Source organism: Cygnus olor, chromosome 33 (assembly GCF_009769625.2).
Source record: "Cygnus olor isolate bCygOlo1 chromosome 33, bCygOlo1.pri.v2, whole genome shotgun sequence".
Lineage (NCBI taxonomy): Eukaryota > Metazoa > Chordata > Aves > Anseriformes > Anatidae > Cygnus > Cygnus olor.
The window spans coordinates 492911-508683 of record NC_054090.1 but is presented as its reverse complement, the minus strand read 5'-3'; the positions used below and the strand labels follow the sequence as shown (position 1 = coordinate 508683).

The 15773-nt window shown below is 53.8% G+C and overlaps 3 protein-coding genes across 8 annotated transcripts; 2 read left to right on the top strand and 1 right to left on the bottom strand.

Annotated features, from left to right (window-relative positions):
- The first annotated feature begins 107 nt into the window (after positions 1–107).
- LOC121062664 (tripartite motif-containing protein 10-like) lies at positions 108–4924 on the top strand. The gene is made up of 7 exons (XM_040542849.1): positions 108–2220; positions 2695–2790; positions 2874–3104; positions 3241–3263; positions 3620–3735; positions 3876–3935; positions 4244–4924. The coding sequence occupies exons 1-7, from the start codon at positions 1810–1812 to the stop codon at positions 4756–4758; spliced, it is 1452 nt and encodes a 483-aa protein (XP_040398783.1). The 5' UTR covers positions 108–1809; the 3' UTR covers positions 4759–4924.
- Positions 4925–4995: 71 nt separating this feature from the next.
- LOC121062651 (killer cell lectin-like receptor subfamily F member 1) lies at positions 4996–8716 on the bottom strand. Of its 4 annotated transcripts, XM_040542828.1 has the most exons (8): positions 8444–8580; positions 8285–8348; positions 7622–8202; positions 6769–6858; positions 6485–6631; positions 6082–6236; positions 5570–5682; positions 4996–5410 (listed from the first exon to the last, which is right to left on the bottom strand). In XM_040542828.1, the coding sequence occupies exons 3-8, from the start codon at positions 7704–7706 to the stop codon at positions 5287–5289; spliced, it is 714 nt and encodes a 237-aa protein (XP_040398762.1). In that variant the 5' UTR covers positions 7707–8202; positions 8285–8348; positions 8444–8580; the 3' UTR covers positions 4996–5286. The 4 variants fall into 4 exon arrangements, with proteins under 4 accessions (XP_040398762.1, XP_040398761.1, XP_040398763.1 ...); XM_040542827.1 differs by lacking the exons at positions 7622–8202; positions 8285–8348 and having other exon boundaries at positions 8444–8716; XM_040542829.1 differs by having other exon boundaries at positions 6769–6988; positions 7622–8620.
- A 136-nt stretch (positions 8717–8852) lies between these two features.
- LOC121062630 (zinc finger protein OZF-like) lies at positions 8853–14748 on the top strand. Of its 3 annotated transcripts, none has more exons than XM_040542777.1 (4): positions 8853–9287; positions 9518–10642; positions 13313–13485; positions 13549–14748. In XM_040542777.1, the coding sequence occupies exons 1-4, from the start codon at positions 9212–9214 to the stop codon at positions 14500–14502; spliced, it is 2328 nt and encodes a 775-aa protein (XP_040398711.1). In that variant the 5' UTR covers positions 8853–9211; the 3' UTR covers positions 14503–14748. The 3 variants fall into 3 exon arrangements, with proteins under 3 accessions (XP_040398711.1, XP_040398710.1, XP_040398709.1); XM_040542776.1 differs by lacking the exons at positions 8853–9287; positions 9518–10642 and adding exons at positions 11644–12059; positions 12506–12595; positions 12850–12989 and having other exon boundaries at positions 13094–14748; XM_040542775.1 differs by lacking the exons at positions 8853–9287; positions 9518–10642 and adding exons at positions 11644–12059; positions 12506–12595; positions 12850–12989 and having other exon boundaries at positions 13091–14748.
- Positions 14749–15773: the final 1025 nt, after the last annotated feature.

Here is a 15773-nt window from a genome sequence, read left to right as displayed (position 1 = left end):
CTTTTTCCAGCTGGTTCAGCAGAGGGATCTCCAGGTCTTCTCAGATGATGCCTGCAGCCCATATGGCTTCTCCTTGCAGCATCTGCCCTACTTATCCTACTGAAAAATGGGAAATTTGCCATGGATCCTATCATGAGAACAGGCAAAGCAAGGGGATGCTGCCTTCTCCCACCTACGGGTAATGGCCAGAGCATCCCAGGCTCTCAGCCCTATGCTTTTAATTTCTCTTTCTGCAGCTTTTTGGACCAGAGACCTTCATTACTGCCCTTGCAACCCATATTTGTGGTGGCACTGGCACAGGGTAGATGGGAGAGGACACAAGCAAGGGGAAGAGGGAAAGGGAGGGACAGAACATGTGTGGCTGAGGACCTTAAGATAATAATTATATATAAACTTAAGAGCACACGGTGTAGCAGCTGAAAATACCATTCCTCCCTACTTTGAAGCAGAAATTAGGGCAGAAATAAACATTAAAAAAAAGGTTCTTTTTTAAAGGAATTAACTGTCAATGTGGCAAATACCACCAAGGAGCAGCTGTATTTGGAGAAGCAGCAGCGACTTGGGTGTGAGTTTGTGAGATTGTTTTTGATGTAATCCAAAATTGCAATTAGGAAGGAGTTCCTGTGCCATTTGTAACCCATGAAAGAGGCTGGAAAATGAATTTAAAAGCTGCCCAGCTGCTTGTTAGGTGAGCGCTGTGCTGCTGGTGGGTGCTGAGCCCCCAGGAGGTGGTCAAGCTTGGATGGTCGCTGTGCTGCCAACACCCCATCTCTCTCAAAAAGGTATTTTTTCCCATCGCCAAGAATGACGAAGCGTTTTATCCGAAGCTTTATCGGGCCAAATTCTCCGTTGGAGACGCCGATCTGACACAGGGGTCATATATGAGCCTTTCCCTGGCAGGGAGACACCAGGCAGCACATTCCTCTCCGTGTTTCCTTAAATAGGGCTGGTATTTCCCTCTGCCCCGCATGTGATCCGCCTGTAAGCTCACTCAGCCTGCGCTAACCCACCGTAGAAGAGCCCCGTGGGTTAAATCACCCCACGCTTAAAAAAAAAAAAATCCCCAAGGATCTCGTTCTGCTGCCTAACAGGTAAGTGTCTTTTTGGGGACATTCGTGGCAAAGCTGCCACCCACCCTGGCGTTGCTGAGATGTTCTTCCAGGGATGGATAAAAATTGGGTTTTTACCCTGCGTGGTCGATCTGGGTGGATTAAGCTGATGACAAGGGGGGGTCGTGTTGCTGCAGGAGGCTTCCGGCTCTGTTTTTTTAGGGATATTTAGCAATTCGAGGTAGTTTTCACCTTTGATATGGGGTTTGTGAAATATTGGTGTCTTGCTGGCTGTCCCACTGCCTTTCTGCCTTTAAAGCAGCTTGGCTTCTGCTCTCATGGGAAGACTGCACCAAGCTCTCTCCTAGCGGACTCCAGAGGAGGAGAAGGCACAAATAGCAGGTTAGAACCTGAGCTTTTTGGGGTGAAATGTCTGTTTATGCTGGGTGGGATGCTTGGCTCCTTCCTTAGCCCCCTCAGGACTGGAGACACCAATCTGAGACGTCTGTGCCTGTGATGGAGAGTCAAGAGAGATGAAGCTTGTGCCAGATGCCTGAAAGACAGATGTTAATATCCATATTAACAAAAAAAAATATAGGGCTTGCTAGCGGGCAATCCATCCCTTCCAAAAATCAACTTCTAGAAGAGATTTGAGCCTCCCCCTACTTCTCCTTCCTCCACCCATGCCGAGACCTTCGATATTTTCACCCCAGTGCAGGTGGCGAGGGGAAGAGAAAGGGGAGGGGCTGGAGATGCTGCCATGACTTCTGCTGCTTCTCGAGTGAGGGAAAGGGGAGAGGAAGGCACCCATCATCACACCACCCCGAATCATCGACCAGATCCTGAACACCTGAGCTGCGACTCTGCCGGTCGTGGAGGCGGCACGGCCAAATCCTGGCCAGAGCGAGGAAGGCTTGGAGACGCCGAGGCCGCCAGTCACCGAAACCATCTCAGGAAAGGGAATTTCCAGCCCAAACTCCACCTGGAGCATTTAGAGGAGAAGCTGAAGCTCTTGGGTCTGGAAGGAGGCGGGGAGGAGGAGCAGCTCTGCTCGTGGCGTAAGAGGACGTTCACCTTCGGGGGGGATGCGAAAGCATCCGGCCGCAGTGCACCGAGGGCTCGCGGAGGAGCCCACGGAGAGGAACCTGCCCAGGACAGGGTCAGGCCCGTGGTATTATTATTTTGGATTTTTCTTTATCTGAAAGGGGTGGATTTTTGTCCACCTTAGAGGATACCGGAGTTTCTTGGGATCGCAGGCTTCAAGCCAGCTTCCTTTTACAGTTCTCTCTAGTTGTTTTTGCACCGTGAAAACAAATAACTGGAAATAATTGGGAGAGCTAGGGGGAAAAAAAAAAAAAGGCAAACAAAAAAACCCACTTGATTTAACTAAAAAATATGAAAATATTAATTTTCAGCCCAAACCCTTCACCCCAAAACAGTTTATGGGTATTTTCCAACGTATTTCAACTAAAAATGAAGCTGCGTTCCTAGAGAAGCATCAAGAGTTTCTCTTTTGTCCTCCTGTATCTATTCCTTCATTCCTCATGTCCATGCTGCAAATTTTTCCCAGCAAAAGCCAAGCATCGCATCCCTTCCTTCCTCACTCCCTCCAAAATATCCCCCCAAACTGTTTTTCCTCCTCCAGGAGCAAATTCAGAGAGACTTGGAGAGCCTCAAGAAACAAAGGGAAGAGCTTTTGGAATTGAAAGCAAGCAGGGAGAGGCGATGCCAGGGGTATTTGGTAAGAAGCTGTTGCCATCACCCAGGAAAAATAGAGGTGCTGGACCAACACGGTCCATGCTGTCATCTTTCCACATCCTACAGACACAGACAGAGGCCGAAAGGCAGAAAATTGTGTCCGAATTTCGGCAGCTGCGCCGGTTTCTGAAGGACCAGGAGGTCGTCCTCCTGGCCCAGCTGGGAGAACTGGACAGGGAGGTGATGAGGAGGCAGGAGGAAGCGGAGGCCAAGGTGTCAGGAGAGATTTCGCTCCTCGATATTCTCATCTGGGAGGTGGAGAAGAAACTTGAGCAACCTGTGAGCGGATTCCTGCAGGTTGGATGCTCCACGGGGCAAGAAGGGAGAGGGTCCAGCATTGATCCTGGTGTTGCCTTTGCTTGGAGCCTTCCCCCAAATTTGGGGAAGGGGAACTGAGGCTTTTTCTCTCTTTTTCTCTCTCTTTCTGTTCCAGGGTGCCAGAAGCACGGTGGGCAGGTACGTGCTCCATCTCAGTGAGAGGGGTCATCCCAGCCACCATCCCGATGGTTTCCGGAAGAGAACTGAAAGTTTTGGTGGTTCAGGCAGGGTCAAAAAGAGACCTGGAGGGACAAAAAGGTGCCCCTGAGCCCCAGGGTGGGGATGGCACGAGGGCAACAGGGAACCAAGTGTCCTCCTTCTGTACCAAGCTGCTTGGAGGCTCCGAGCTTGGGACTGAAGGATATTTTGGGGAAATCCAGCTCATGCCTCATCCCCACATCACCCGTGGGGCAGCTGGAGGAGGGATGGTCTCATCATCTCAGGCTATGCCATCTCCATACGTCCCGGGACTAAAGGGAAGGGTTTGCATCCAGGTGGGAGATGGGCAGTGGCCGGAGGATGTTGGAGACCTTCTCGGACCTGGAGCGGAGGCTCCGTGTCATTTCTCAACAAAATGACATCCTCAGAGAGGTGCTGGGGAGATTTCAAGGTATGGTGGAGTTTTTTTCTGCTTGGGGTGAGGCAGATCTGTCTGCTCCTTCCCTACTGTAACATCCCAAAAAAAAAACAGAGTGGGTGCAAGCAAGCAGCTGGAGACCATGACATCCAACGTTGTTCTTCATCCCCTAGACATTTTACCCTCTGAACTGGAGAAAGAGGTAGAACCATCTCTAGGAGGAGAGGGAAAAGGTGAGTCCTTGCAGACAACATCCTGCTTGGGGGATGCTGTTGCTCCAGCAGTCATTTTTAGCTGAAATACTGCTTAAAGCATCTGGGAAATGATGGGTTGAGCTCTGTTTGGGCTTCCTGAAAACCCAAAAGAGCTTTGCCCCGTGCTTAACACCAGGCAAAGCTGTCCCAAGCAGGAGGATATTGAGACATCTCTTCTCACGCACCCAGGAGAGGCAAATTTGTGCTGCTGGGGCTTTTTCCAGCCCCAGCAGGGCTTTGGTGGGGTGACGCCGCCTTCTGCCACCCATTTTCTCCATCCCAAGCAGCATTCGTGACTCTGGACCCCGACACCGCCCACGCGAGGCTCGTCCTGTCCCGGGACCGACGGGGGGTGAGGTGGACAGATGCAGGGCAGGATTTGCCCCCCGACCCCAGGCGATTCAACGTCTCCTGCTGCGTGCTGGGCTGCCGGGGTTTTGCCGCGGGGAGGCACGGCTGGGAGGTGGAGGTGATGGCTGGTGGGACCTGGGCCCTCGGCGTGGCCCGAACTTCCCTGCCCAGGAAGGGCTGCTTGGAGTTTCGGCCGGAGGAGGGGATCTGGGCCGTGGGGCGCTGCGGGAATCGGTTCCGAGCTTTTGCCTCCCCCCCAGCCACCCTCCCCACGAGTGGGAATCCCAGGAGGATCCGGGTGGTTCTGGATTACGAGGAGGAACAAGTGGCTTTCTACCTTGCTGAGCAACTCCCCCCTATCTTTACTTTCCAAAAAGCCTGCTTTGGCGGGGAGAACATCTTCCCTTTCTTCTGGGTGGGGAGAGGCTCCCACCTCCGCCTCTGCCCCTGAGTGCTGAGGGAAGGGAAAGGGGCTCCTCAATTTTGGGATGCTCGAGCATCGCCATCCCCTCCCCGATGCAGGCAAGGGGAGATGAGCACCCCATGTTCTCCCAGGGGCTTTGTTTTGTGCTCGTGTTATTTTTATGACATTATAAGTTTTATGACATTATAAGTTTTTCTACCAGATCATCCTATATATACTAAAAAAAAAAAAAAGGCAAACCATTGAATTTTCTTTCTGTATTTAATGTTATCTAGGGCTGTGGGAAGGACCAAACTTCATGACCACAGCTCTGGGGGCTTTGGGATCAATCCCCTTTCTCCCCCTGCAAGCCTGTGGAGGACAGCAATGTTGTCCCTATCCATCAGGATCCTGGCTGCAGTTGGGCTTTCCCCGTGCCCTGCTGCGAGCCAGCAAAAGGAGCTGGGGTAGAAATGCATTCCTCCTCATTCACCCTTTGCTTCGGTGCCAAGGAAGAGGAGGGGGGCAGGTGTTTGCCCCCCAAGCCCTGGGGACCCAAGACTGGACATGGGGTGGCTACAGGGCAACAGCATCCTTCTCACAGACCCATCTGGACTCGGCGTTGCAGCCCTCAGAGTGAATTTGGGAACCTTTCATCAGGGCGCAGCTGCCGCTGGTGGCCGAGCCCAAGATGCGGAACCTGCAGGAGGAAGGAGAAGGACCCTGTCCTGGGGCTGGTGAGGACAGAAAAACCCCTGCTTCTCCTAGAGGTTTTCCCCCAGGAGCAGGCTCCGACCGAGTTCTCCAGTTTTTAGGGATGCAGCGATTTGGGGAAAAAGCCAAGGGACGGGGCACTCACTGCTTGGTGTCCAGCATGGAGCCATCCAGCCACGTCCAGGTGCCTTTGGCCCCTGTCACCGCCAGCCCGATCCAGACGTAGCCCCTTCCCTGCGTGACATCCTGGAGCACGTGCTATAGGAGGGGGTGTTGAAGGACTCTGATCCCCTTTTGGGGAGCAGGTGCCCTTTGTGGGGCTGCTCTGGGTCTCCCCATCCCTTTTTTGGGGGGGGCGGATGCCCTTTGTGAGGCTGCTTTGGGTCTCCCCATCCCTATTGCAAGGGGCAGATGCCCTCTCTGTGATTGTTTTAGGGTGTCCTCTGCCTTTTGGGGTGCAGCTGCCCTCCTTTTGGGTACTGGGGGGGGAGGTTCAGGGGTGCTCCTGGCAGGGGTGGGAGCTGGGATGGTGGGGACATGGGTGCTGTTTGCTCCCCATCTCACCTCCCCAAAAAGGATGATTAACCCAAGGGAGATGCTGGGTGTGGGCTGGGGGTTTCCAGCTGCCCCCCACCCCAAGCCAGGCCCCTGCTTTACCATCTGCTCCTGGTTCCGGATGATGAAGAGGGCAGAGCCCTTTTGGGCGCAGTCGTCCCGGCTCCTCTGCCAGTCCCGGCTCTCGTGGGACACCCAGTAACACCAGTTCCCGTGCTGCAACCAGTCCCGGGGACACAGCAGGCACCCTCTGCCATCTGAAAGGACAAGGGGGCCCTAAGGATGCAGCCGGCCCCCCATGGGCCGGATTCTGACCAAGGCACGGGGCTGTTTGATCCAAGAACAGCTCAGGTTTGGGCACAACCTTTTTCCTTCCAGCATTTTGCTGCAGCGAAGACCCCTGTGACCTGGAGCATCTTTTGCATTATAGGGCCACGCTCTTAAGTGGTTTTGCACCCCGAAATGGGCCCGGATGGCCAGGGTTACCCCAGGATCATGGGCTTACCCATCTCGGGTGCGTTGCACAGGGCTGCTTTCAGCTGCAGCTGAAATCTCTCCAGGCAGCCTCTGCATCCATTCTCCCAGTTTTCGGTGTCGGTGGCTGATGTGTTGAGAGTCGCATAGCACTGTCCCGAGTCGTGCAATTGCCAGACTGCCAAAAAACCACCACCACCACCAACAAAAAAAACCACTGCTAAATCACTGCTGGTGTCTTCCAGGGTCACCCTGTCCCCGCAGGTGCCACCATGCCGGTGCAATTCACGGGTGGCTCAGCAGTGCCCTACTCACCTCTTAGCCCCAAGGTTATCACCGCTACAGCCAAACCAGTGCTCAAAGCCCATCCGGTGCTGGTGACCAGGTACTGGCGTCGAGGGAATCCTGTGGGATGAGATGAGCCTGGATTGTGCCCACCCTCACAGCCCCATTGTGGCATGGGGCAGAGGGGATGGGGGGCACGGTGTCTCCATCCGGCCTCACGACGGCACCGCAGCCAAACAGGAAGCTGCAGCTTGAAAAAAAAAAAAAAAAAAGAAAAAAACAAAAACAAAAAAACCCTTCCTCACCTCTGCTGAATGAGAAAGCAAATAGGGTCCTGGGTTTGTATTAATTGTGTAGGGCACAGGGGAATTTTCAAGCCTGCACAGGATGGTGCGGCTCCATCAGTGCTGATGCTGGTCGGAGCGATGCGATACGAAACTGGGAGGAGATGAAGGACTGGGAGATGTCCTGGGGTGCAGCGTGGCTGTGTTCCACTTCATCTTACCCTCTTCCCACCCTGCACCCCCCAAAACTGCACTTGGAAAGGTTTGGGGAGCCCTGGGAGTGTTGGGAGCTTCTGGGTGAGCGGCTCCACAACCCAGCAGGTGGAGGGAGCATCCTCCTGCTTGCTCGGATCACCCAGCCAAACGCAGTGCTCCTCAGGGCTTTCTGCTCTTCAACCCCACCGATTTGCCAGCTCACACGTCCCTCTTAAACCGAGGGACCCTTCCCAACGAAGCCCCCTTTCAAGCCCATCTTCCAAGCCCCCTTGCCCAACCCGCATCTCCCCAACCCCAGGCTGGAGGAGAATTTTGATGGTCTTGAGCCACCAGCGGCTGCTCTGTCCCTACCCCATAGCCCCTCCACCACCCCACAGCCTCACCTGCCATCCCACCGCCTTGCTGCCTCTGTGGGGTGCTGCATTTTGCCCCAAACTTCAGCACGGTGTAGCCCTCCTCATCCTCCATCACCCAGAGGCACGGTGATGAAGGCTGCAGCCACCACACCAGGCAGCCTCCAGCTCTTCACTAAGGCATAGACGACGACGCGGCCGCAAAGGAAATGAGGCCTCGAGCGCTGCTGTGGTCTTCGGGGTAGTGGCCCTGGCCCACACCCACGCTGGTGATGCTCTTCCTCCGGGCACAGCACCATGGGGAGGTGCAGAGGTCCCGGTCCTGGTGCAGAGCTTGGGTCTGTGCACGGGGATGCTCCGACGGCGCAGCTCAGGGGCCTGAAGCGTCGCGTTGCAGCTCGCTGAGCCCACAGCCACTGTCAAAGTTGGGTGTGCATTACACAGCCCAGCACCTCACCGCACTGCACAGCACCCCATGGCATGGCACCCCGTTGCACAGCCCCGTGGGAGGCAGGAGCAAAGAGCAGCCAGGACCTCATGGAGTTGTTTGAGCATGAGCAAAAGGGGCACCGAGATGTTTTTCCTTCTTCGCGTGCCTCAATGGCACGCTCCTGAGGCACAAATTAAATAAATTAACTTACTTCCAGCCCGAGTGGTGCAAATAAGAGGGGAGAACGGGAACCACCATTGTACCTTGGTTCAAACCTCAAGAAGCTCAGAGCAAGGATGAGCAAGCACAATCCCAAATCTTCTTGCCCTGAAAAAGAAGCACGGATGTGGAGTGTGCTTGGAGGTGGAGAAGAGCGCAGGGGCAGCAGGACACAGCTGCAGGGGGATAAACTGCCCCCTCACCTTGCAGGCTGCCGGATGAAACCCTCCTGAAACCACAGGACGAAGCAGTCCCTGGCCCCTTGCTGAAGGATGGCAGCAGGTCCGAGCCACATCCTGTGCCCGTCCCGGCTGAAACAGCCGCTGCTTGCTCTGCCGTGAAACCTCTCAAGGGCTCCAGATTTCCAGCAGCAGGATCCCGTGTACCAGACGACCACAGCCATGGCACGGCACGCACATCCACAACACAGAAAGGCTTTTTCCACATTTCCTTCCCCCCCCCCCCAAAAAAAAAAAAAAAAAAAAAAGTATTTTGCTAGTCCTCAGATTCTCCCTGTCTGCAGGGGAGCAGGAGGGAGAGGGATGCTGAGCACAAATCCCTCCAAAAGCTCTCTCTGCACAGCCGGAACTGTCCCCCCCCTCATCCCCCTTGGCTTTTTCCTGTGCCTCTGTGCAGCATCCCGGCCAGCAACCGGCTTCCCCGAGCTTCCAGCAGCGCTGCGTGGCCAGGGATGTGCTGGGAGCCGGGATCCTGTGGCTGGGACAGGGCTGATCTGACCCAAACCGGGCTGAGCATCCCGGTCCCCCCAGGGAGAGGAAGATTTGCAGCCCTGGGGGGCTGCAGGGTTTGGAGAAACGGGAGATTGCAACGAAACGGAAAGGCTGGTGGGAAATAAGCCCACGGGGAAGTGTCACCCACTCGCGATTTGGTCGTAGCATTGTGGTGAAGGGACTGCTGGCAACCGGGCGTCTGCCCCCAAAACAGGGCTTTCTGGCCCCAAAAGAGACTGGATGGAAGAAGGGGGAGAGCTGGTGGCACCTGGTCCTCCGGGGAGAGAGCTGGGCAGCACCAGGAGCAGCCGAAAAGGTGAGAAATTGGGGAGTGGGAGAGGAGCCACCGGGAGTTTCCAACATTTCACCCCACAAGGGTGAGAATTGTCCCGGGTGGGGGCATATCCCGGTGTCTTTTGGCAATGGGGCTCGCTGTAATTCAGCTTCCATATTCATCTGTGGCCCCTGGGAGTGGTTATTGATGTCCTGGTCATGGTGATCCCATCCAAGGGCAAAAACTAATGTGTTATCCATGTCACCCTGCAGGAGACAGGATGCGGAGGGAGGACGAAGGTCGCCACGTGGAGCAGGAGGGTCCGGCTGAAGGCGAAGTGGGCGAAACTACGGTGACAAAACCAGAAGGGGATAATGGTGGGAAAGGTCATGGGATGGAGCCAAAGAAAGCGGGGAATGAATTTGCCCATTGTGACGGGGATGGGCAGCTCTTTGCAGAAGAAAGTCTCTACGAATGTTCGCACTGTAAGAAATGTTTCCAGGAGAGGTCAGAGCTCATCTGCCATCAGCGGCTGCACCGAGGGGAAAAGGCTTTCAAATGCCTAGAGTGTGGCAAGGAATTTGGGAAGAGCTCAGACCTGAGCTCGCATCAGAAAAGCCACATGGCAGAGAAGCCCTACCAGTGCTCGACATGCGAGAAGTTCTTCAAGGACAGGTCGACGCTCATCAGGCACGAGCGAGTGCACACCGGGGAGAAGCCCTACAAGTGCCACGAGTGCGGGAAGAGGTTCACCAGGAGCTCCGACATCGTCGTCCACCAGCGGATCCACACGGGGGAGAAGCCCTTCGAGTGCTCCGAGTGCGGCAAGAGGTTCAGCCAACGCTCCAACCTCTTCACCCACCGGATCGTGCACACGGGGGAGAAGCCGTTTGCGTGCCACGAGTGCGGGAAAAGCTTCGCCCGGAGGTCGGAGCTCACCATCCACCAGCGCACGCACACCGAAGAAAAGCCCTACCAGTGCTCCCAGTGTGAAAAGTCCTTCAGGGGAAGGTACGGGCTCTTCAGGCACGAGAGGTTGCATACGGGAGAGAAACCCTATGAGTGCTCCGAGTGCGGGAAGAGCTTTGGGCAGAGTGGGGACCTTATCACGCACCAGCGCTTCCACACCGGTGAGAAGCCCTACCAGTGTGGCGAGTGCGGGAAGTTCTTCTGCAATAAATCCAGTCTCGTCAAGCACCAGAAATGGCACTTGGGGGAGAAGCCCTACAAGTGCCACGAGTGCGGGAAGAGCTTCGGGCAGAGCTCGGACCTCATCGCCCACCAGCGCACGCACACGGGCGAGAAGCCCTACCCGTGCGCCGAGTGTGGGAAGAGGTTCACCAGGAAATCTAGCCTCCTCGTGCACCAGCGAGGCCACAGGGGACGGAGGATGGGAGGCTGCTCGAGAAGCGGGAAGACCCCGGAGCAAATCCCCAGCATCGCCACAGGAGACGGCTCGTCCCCGTGCTCTGAGTGCACAAAACCCCTTGAGGAGGAATCCTTGAGCATCCTTGAGCAGCAGCGATGACAGAGAGGACAAAAACCTCCCAAGTGCCTGCAGTAGAGGAATCAGCTCGGCCAGAGCTCACATCCCAAGATCACACTAAATAAGAAGAAAATGGATGTGTTTTAGAGCATGGGATACTGTCCCGTGTGAGATTCACTTTTTTTTCTGCATCAGAGACTACTCAGGGGAAGAAAAGGAGTGCTATGATGTGGGTGCATCGTTGATATGCTACAATAGGGGTTCATTGGTGATGGAAAAAGGCTAATTACGCACATTATTGTGTAGTTTGCTTAACAACCTTCACTTCGCTCCCCTGACAGCCTCATCTGAACTCTGTTCCCTACCGAGAGCCCTTCTACCATCCTATCCCATTTCCTTGTTAACATCTTGCTGTTATATCTTCTAAGGTTAGCTCACAATTGCTGAGAAATCTCCCCTGCTCCCATCCAAGCCCCAGCTCAAAATAGCAATCAAGCTCAAAATAGCGATCAATAATCAACAGCAATCAATAATTAATAATCAAGAGTGAGGGCACACCCCGCCTTGAGGCGTTAAACCTCAATTTCAAACGGGTTGGAGATTTTATTTTCTTATTAGCTATCTGCGCGTATGATAGAATCTATGGGAATTTTATATTGATAGAATATGAGAGAGGAACAGGTGAGGGAGTGTCTTCCCTCCAAGGTTTTTAGGGTGGGGAAAATCAAAAGGGCTCCACTGGGGGTGTCGGAGAGCATCTGCTCTGCCCGATCAAAGGGAGAACTAAGGTCTCAGTGCCAAAAAATTAAAAATATTCTTGGCCCGAAACGAGGTAATTTATGTTGAATATTCAATAAATAATCTTTTTTTAAAAAAAAAATTATTTTATTTTTTGCTGGTGGGTTCCGTGTCATTACTACATGCGGGTGGATGGTCATCTGGGGGTGGGTGGCAGTGGGTGGATGGGGTGGACCATGCACCCACCTACGGGTGACAGCGAGTGGATGGAGGCCAAGAAACGCACCCATGGGTGACAGTGGGGAGGACCGTGGGTCACACTGAGCACAAGGGCACTGCCCCACGGACCCCCTCGACTCCGCACCACGAGCAGCGGCGCCTCAGCGCCGGGGGGGGGGGGGCAACGGAAGGGGCGGGAGCAGCGCGGAGCCGCCCCGGGGCGGGACCGGAGCTGCCCGGCCCCCTCGACCCCGGGAGCGGAGCTGGGGCCAGATTCGGAGTCGCTCCAGGAGGCACGGAGCCTGTCGCGATTCCCAGGTCGCCCTGAGCCGGCAGCGAGTTGGGGGAAGTTGCCCGCTAACCATTTGAAGGTCGGTTTTTTTATATATATTTTTTTATTTTATAATTATTTTTATTTATTTATTTATTTGGTTGGTTGGGCTTTATTTATTTTTTATTTTTATTTTTATTTTTATTTTTATTTTTATTTTTATTTTTGTTTTTATTTTTATTATTTCTTCTTTTTTTATTTTTATTTCTTTTTATTTTTTATTTTTTCTTCTCCTTCTCCTTTTTTATTTTTTATTTTTATTTATTCTTTTTTTAAAATTTTTTCTTCTTCTCCTCCTCCTCCTCCTCCTCCTTCTTCTTCTTCTTCTTCTTCTTCTTCTCCTCCTCCTCCTCCTCTTCCTCCTTCTCTTCCTCCTCCTTTATTCTCATTCTCATTCTCATTCTTATTCTTATTCTTATTCTCATTCTTATTCTTATTCTTAATTATAATATTACTATTACTTACTTTCTTACTTATTTTGTTCAGAGTTTCCTCCTTAGGCTTGTTTTACAGCTTGAAGAGCAGGCAGAAGGACCGGGGAGCATCGCTATCAGCAGAAAAAGCATCACATTGATGGTGAGACCCCCAGGATGGGCTCGGGATATGGGGGACCTCCGAGCATACAGGCACTGCCCTGCGTGTGGGGTTGCCCAAGGGTGTCCCTCCTGCTCCATGTTGACTCCATCTCAGCACTAATCCCACCTCCAGGATAATTTAATTCCCCTGATCTTTATTTCATTCCCCCGATCTTTAATTTCCAGTTCCCCACTTAGCTACGGTGAGTTTTCTTGTGCGAGGCTTTATCACACTTTTACTCCTCCTCCCCCCAGACCAGCATCTTTTCCTGAAGCATGGCTGAACCCCAGCCCTATTTTGGACCCAAACGGAGCTGAGCGGATGGAGCGAGGTGAGGGAACATGGGAGGACACTCAGCAAAGTGAGACAGAGACCCTGGAAAACCCTCGGCGAGGTGAGAGCTGTGCTCCCGCATGGCTGTCCCAGCCTGCGAGCCCATCCTGGGGGCGTTTTTCTTAGAAATAACATCACTGCTTGCTTCTTCCCGTAACCCAGCAGGACGTGGGACGGAGAATGAGGTAGAAAAGGGTCCCCAGTGGGAAGGACCCGAAATGAGCAGCTCCTCATCGGGAAACTCAGGAGGAAATTGGTTTCGGCAGAGAACGGATGGCACAAATGACTGCAGGCTGAAGGGCTGCGCAGGGAAGGATGCAAGCGTGGCCGCGCACTGCAGAGTCCTTGAGGAACCCAACCCCCCAGCTGAAAACTTCGCTCAAGAGAAGAAATATTTCTGCAAGGAGTGCGGGAAAAGCTTCAGGCACAACTCCAACCTCATCGTGCACAGGAGGACGCACACCGGGGAAAAGCCCTACGCCTGCTGCGCGTGCGGGAAACCCTTCAGTGACAGGTCGAACCTCGCCAAGCACCAGAGGCTGCACAGTGGGCAAAAGGTTTTTCGGTGCCGTGATTGCAGGAAAACCTTTGGGAATAACCCCGATTTCCTCGAGCACCAGAAAACGCACACGGGGGAAAGGCCATTTAAGTGCTCCGAGTGCGGGAAAAGGTTTTGGCACAGCACCAAGCTGGTGATGCACCAGAAAACTCACGCGGCGGATAAAATCTACAAGTGCCCGCAGTGTGAAAAGTACTTCAAGGACAAATCCACGCTCCTCAGGCACGAGATGGTGCACACTGGCGAGAAGCCGTACAAGTGTCACGAGTGCGAGAAGCGATTCGCTCGGAAATCGGACCTGACCGTCCATCAGAGAATCCACACTGGGGAGAAACCCTTCGCTTGCGCCGAGTGTGGGAAGAGCTTCAATCACAAATCCAACCTCTTCACCCACCAGAGGAGGCACACAGGGGACAAACCTTTCCGGTGCCAAGAGTGCGGGAAGAATTTTGGCCACCGGACGGATCTGCTGGTCCATCAGCGGACCCACACGGGCGAGAAGCCCTTCCGCTGCTCCGAGTGTGGGAAGTGCTTCAAGGGCAGGACCACACTCATGCGGCACGAGAGGCAGCACACGGGCGAGAGGCCCTACACGTGTCCCGAGTGTGGGAAGAGCTTCGGGCTGAGCGCAGACCTGGTGGTCCACCAGCGCTTCCATACGGGGGAAAAACCCTACAAGTGCGGCGAGTGCGGGAATTTCTTCTGCAACAGCTCGAGCCTCGTCAGGCATCAGCGGAAACACACGGGCGAGAAGCCCTACAAGTGCCACGAGTGTGAGAAGAGCTTCGCGCAGAGCACGGATCTCCTCGAGCATCGGACGACCCACACCGGGGAGAAGCCCTACCCGTGCCACCAATGTGGGAAGTGTTTTGGCAGGAAATCCAACCTCATCGTGCACCAGCGAGTGCACGGACTTGGCAAACACCGGCGGGGTGGGAAAAGCTTCCAGGTGAATCTGGTCCACCCCGACGGGCCGATGGATGCCGCTGCTGCAGCATGCTCGGGGTGCACCTAAGCGCTTTGGTGGAACTGTTGAGCATCAGTAGTGACACGGAGGAGAAAACCCCTGCAAATGCCTGGAGGAAAGAGGCAAAATGGAGAAAAATCTCAGTAGATCCTAGAAGCGATGGCGTGGAAGAGAACAGCCTGTGAAGCATGAGAAGCGTGGGATCTCAGTGTTCCAGAGCGGAGTCTGCAAGGATGGGGGGAATAACCTGTGTGTATGTTTTAGGGTGGCCAAAGTAAAATGTGAAACGGTTTCTTAAATGATGTGTATTATTGCAAGCACCTCGAATGGTCTCGGCGTTCACTGCATGGCTCCTGCTTTTCTGGTGGTCTTTCCCCTGTCCCAGTGCACCCCAGCTCTTAGCCAGGCTTCTGCTCATCACCCTTCCCACTTTTGTCCTTATCGTGGTCCTTCTGCCTGCATCCTGGGCCTCCAGAAGCATCTGTAGGGTGGATGCAGTCATCCCACAAGCACAGCCTGTGCTGGGCTCCAGCCCATAGCCCCAGATGCAATCTGAGGCCATGGATGGCCGCAGTGACACCCACTGGCCACCGATGGGCCCACCCCATCCTTTTGCATTGGGTGAGGCGTCCCATTGCTGGATGGGGCCATCCTGTCACCTTATCAGCTGATGGAGAGACACCTACAGGGATGGCACAGAGCCTGCACTTACCAGAAACCCCTTTACGGCCTAGGGTTGATAAGACCCACACCACCATGACCACTGGTTCGCAGCCAGGGCGTTATTAACACAACTCCAAACCAGCCGTGCAACCCGACCAGCCAACCAACCTTCTATATTAATGTGTTTTTTTTCATATATTTGGCTACTAATGATAAATTCACTGCTCCAGGGGACCATCTGGGGTCTAAATGCATCAGAGATTACTAATTTAAAGTAAGAAAGTTATGGGATGGCCATGTCAAAGGCGAAGGTGGAAGCAACCATCCCAGTGATAACACAGCCATATTGCTCCCACAGATCTTTGCTGTGGTGGCACCATGGGTGGCTTTAGTTTTTTTTGGAGGAAAGGAGGTGATGAGGAGAGGGAAGGGAATGGGAGGTAGGTCCTGGCACATGGTGAGGAGAAAAGGGAAGATGAGGCCAAAGAGCCTCTTCGTGAAATATCTGAGCACCCCAAAGACTCTTGACCATCTCTCTGACCAAATCTGAGCAGCTCCCAAGTTCAGGAGCAAGAATACACCCAGAAAGAAAGAAAAACAAAAACAAAACAAAAAAAAACACAGGGGAAGTGTGATTTCCCCATAGACAGTTTTTA

What these genes read in the sequence shown, in the direction of transcription:
- LOC121062630 (XM_040542777.1), top strand. Translation starts at nt 9,212, where the DNA reads ATGGAAGAAGGGGGAGAGCTGGTGGCACCTGGTCCTCCGGGGAGAGAG. An exon ending in CAGGGGACGGAGGATGGGAG is followed by an intron (nt 10,643 to 13,312) that starts GCTGCTCGAGAA and finishes ACTTCGCTCAAG; the next exon opens with AGAAGAAATATTTCTGCAAG. An exon ending in GGCTGCACAGTGGGCAAAAG is followed by an intron (nt 13,486 to 13,548) that starts GTTTTTCGGTGC and finishes CTCGAGCACCAG; the next exon opens with AAAACGCACACGGGGGAAAG.
- LOC121062664 (XM_040542849.1), top strand. Translation starts at nt 1,810, where the DNA reads ATGACTTCTGCTGCTTCTCGAGTGAGGGAAAGGGGAGAGGAAGGCACC. An exon ending in AGGACAGGGTCAGGCCCGTG is followed by an intron (nt 2,221 to 2,694) that starts GTATTATTATTT and finishes TTCCTCCTCCAG; the next exon opens with GAGCAAATTCAGAGAGACTT. An exon ending in GGTGCTGGGGAGATTTCAAG is followed by an intron (nt 3,736 to 3,875) that starts GTATGGTGGAGT and finishes TTCATCCCCTAG; the next exon opens with ACATTTTACCCTCTGAACTG.
- LOC121062651 (XM_040542827.1), bottom strand. Translation starts at nt 8,687, where the DNA reads ATGTGGAAAAAGCCTTTCTGTGTTGTGGATGTGCGTGCCGTGCCATGG. An exon ending in GATAACCTTGGGGCTAAGAG is followed by an intron (nt 6,632 to 6,768) that starts GTGAGTAGGGCA and finishes GTTTTTTGGCAG; the next exon opens with TCTGGCAATTGCACGACTCG. An exon ending in TCCGGAACCAGGAGCAGATG is followed by an intron (nt 5,683 to 6,081) that starts GTAAAGCAGGGG and finishes CCCCTCCTATAG; the next exon opens with CACGTGCTCCAGGATGTCAC.